The sequence below is a fragment of the Alnus glutinosa genome, chromosome 4, assembly GCF_958979055.1.
Source record: "Alnus glutinosa chromosome 4, dhAlnGlut1.1, whole genome shotgun sequence".
Taxonomy (NCBI): Eukaryota; Viridiplantae; Streptophyta; class Magnoliopsida; order Fagales; family Betulaceae; genus Alnus; species Alnus glutinosa.
Genome location: NC_084889.1, coordinates 3,674,410 through 3,676,635, shown reverse-complemented (window position 1 = coordinate 3,676,635; position 2,226 = coordinate 3,674,410). Strand labels below are relative to the sequence as shown.

Below are 2,226 nucleotides of genomic sequence, written 5' to 3'. Positions count from 1 at the left end.
TTTTATTATAAATATTAATTTTATTTAATATTTTTTTAATTAATTACTGTAGAGGGCATTTTGGTCTTTAAATAAAAATTAACGGTAAAAAATGACATATTCCATCCAAGTTAACGGGATTCCCCAACGGAATGGGCCAAAGTGTGTAAAGATAGTAGTTTGATGCTTTTTTTTGTCGAAGTGTTAGTTCATGGGGGCATTTTGACAATGACTGGTAGTTGATGGGTGAAAATGTAAGTACCCCAAAAAATTACTTTCTAGATTTATGATCTGGTGACAGGGGCTTCCATTCGATCTATACTAGCAACAGAGAACCTCTTCTTGAAAAGGCTGGCAACCCCCTTAGCCTCAATAGGAGAGAACTCACGAGAAGAACACCCCAACAGGTTCTTATAAAAGGTAATAGCCAGCTCTTTAATCTCCTGCATATCCAGAATGCTATTGCCATTATCATCCTTTAACATCTTGATAAGATTATAGGAGTTCCTAATCTTAACAGATTTATGGAAGAAGGCATTATTACCATCCCCAAGATTGAGCCAATTAACCCTAGACTTTTGTTTGAGAAAATTCTCCTCAGCAGCCGAGAGAGAAACCAGTAAATGCAAACATTCCCTCTCTTTTTTCTGACAGTCTGCATTATCTCGTGAAGCAAGAAACTTAGATTGAGCCTTAGCTAGATCAGACCTAGCTTGCAAAACCTTTAGGCCCAAACCTCCAAAAATCTCCCTGTTTTTAGCCTCAGAACAGCCTTGACAACTTTGAGTTTGGCATAGAGCCGAAACATGGAAAATCCACTCACCTCAACCCTCCAACCTTCCTCGATCCACTCCAAAAAATTCTTATGTTCAGCCCAAAAATTGAAGAATTTGAATGATTTTGGACCGTTACTAACGGGCTTAGCTACAGTCACTAAGGCAGGGGAGTGATCCGAGACTCCCCTCTCAAGGAACTCCATTGCAGTGTTACTAAATGAAGTGAACCACTCACCATTAGCCAAAACTCGATCAAGCTTTTTTGAGACAAAATCAGAACCAGGTTGCTTATTAGTCCATGTGTGATAGCATCCTGTGAAAGCAATATCATCAATTTCCAAATGCTGAAGACAGTCCACAAACTCCCCACTCCCCAGTGATCATCCAAGGTGTTCTACCCATAGTAGCCTTTAACAATCGTAACTTTGTCCACAGACATCTCCTGTCAGGTCCATTAGTGGCTCCATAAACAGCAGAAATCACCCAATTATCCCCTGAATCTTTTGATATTACCCTACAAGCACTACAAAAAAAATTGTAATTAGCCGCGTGTCTACAGTAATAGTTACTGTAGACACGCGGCCAACTAGCCACGTGTCTTAATGACTACGTGACAGATTGTTTGCGAAAAACAAGTGACCGCTTGTATTTTGCACACGCAGTCAATTGGCCGCGTTTATTTTTTACACGCGGCCAATTGGCCGTGTGTATCAAATAAACGTGGCCAAGTGAATTCAAAATTTCCTCTTTTCTTTTTTTCTTTCTGCACCGCCCGCATTGTTTGACTTTTCTTTATCATTTCTTTTTTCTTTTTTTTTTCTTCCTTCGAGGAGGCCGGCCGGTTCTTTCTTCTTCTTTTTTCTTTCTTCTTTTTTCTGCCTTCTTCCTTCTTTCCCTTCTTCCTTCTTTCTTCCCCTTATTTCTTTTCTTCCCCAGCCTTATTTCTTCACACAGTCAGAGAGAGCCAGAGAGGGAAATGGAAGACGGAGACCGAGAGAGCTGGAGATCCGGTCTGTGGTATGATTTCCGCGTGTATTTTTTCTTTTCCTTTTTTCCCTTTTTCCCACGCTCTTCGTTCCTAAATCTCCTTTTTTTTTTTTGTTCTTTTCTTCACACAGAGGGAGATGGAAGAGGGAGACCGATCGGAGCTGGAGATAGAAGAGGGAGACTGATTTCCGGCGACCGATTCTCAGGGATTGGTATTTTTTTTTTCTGGTTTTATTTCCGGCGATTTGCTGTTGTTTGGGTGTATTGAATTTGATTTTGGATTTCGGGCGTTTTGGTTTGATAATTTCCGGCGAATTGGTTTGATGATTTAGGGTTTCTCTTGTATTGATTTTTTTTCCCATTTTGGGTTTTATTTCCGGCGTGATGTTGTTGTTTTGGTCCCGGCGTGATGCTGTTGTTTTTTTTCCCATCTTGTATTGATTTTGGGTTTCGGGCGACTGGGTTGAATGGCTGGGTTCTTGCT

The 2,226-nt window shown here is 40.5% G+C and overlaps 1 protein-coding gene and 1 long non-coding RNA gene across 2 annotated transcripts; one reads left to right on the top strand and one right to left on the bottom strand.

Moving 5' to 3' along the window:
* Window positions 1-263: 263 nt before the first annotated feature.
* LOC133865680 (uncharacterized) lies at window positions 264-1,210 on the bottom strand. The gene is made up of 3 exons (XM_062302109.1): window positions 1,180-1,210; window positions 803-1,068; window positions 264-701 (listed from the first exon to the last, which is right to left on the bottom strand). Exons 1-3 carry the CDS (start codon window positions 1,208-1,210, stop codon window positions 264-266), a joined length of 735 nt encoding a protein of 244 aa, XP_062158093.1.
* Window positions 1,211-1,593: 383 nt separating this feature from the next.
* Window positions 1,594-2,226, top strand: LOC133865383 (uncharacterized). Its single transcript, XR_009899704.1, has 2 exons — window positions 1,594-1,772; window positions 1,874-2,226. It is a non-coding gene; the product is annotated as an uncharacterized LOC133865383 (long non-coding RNA).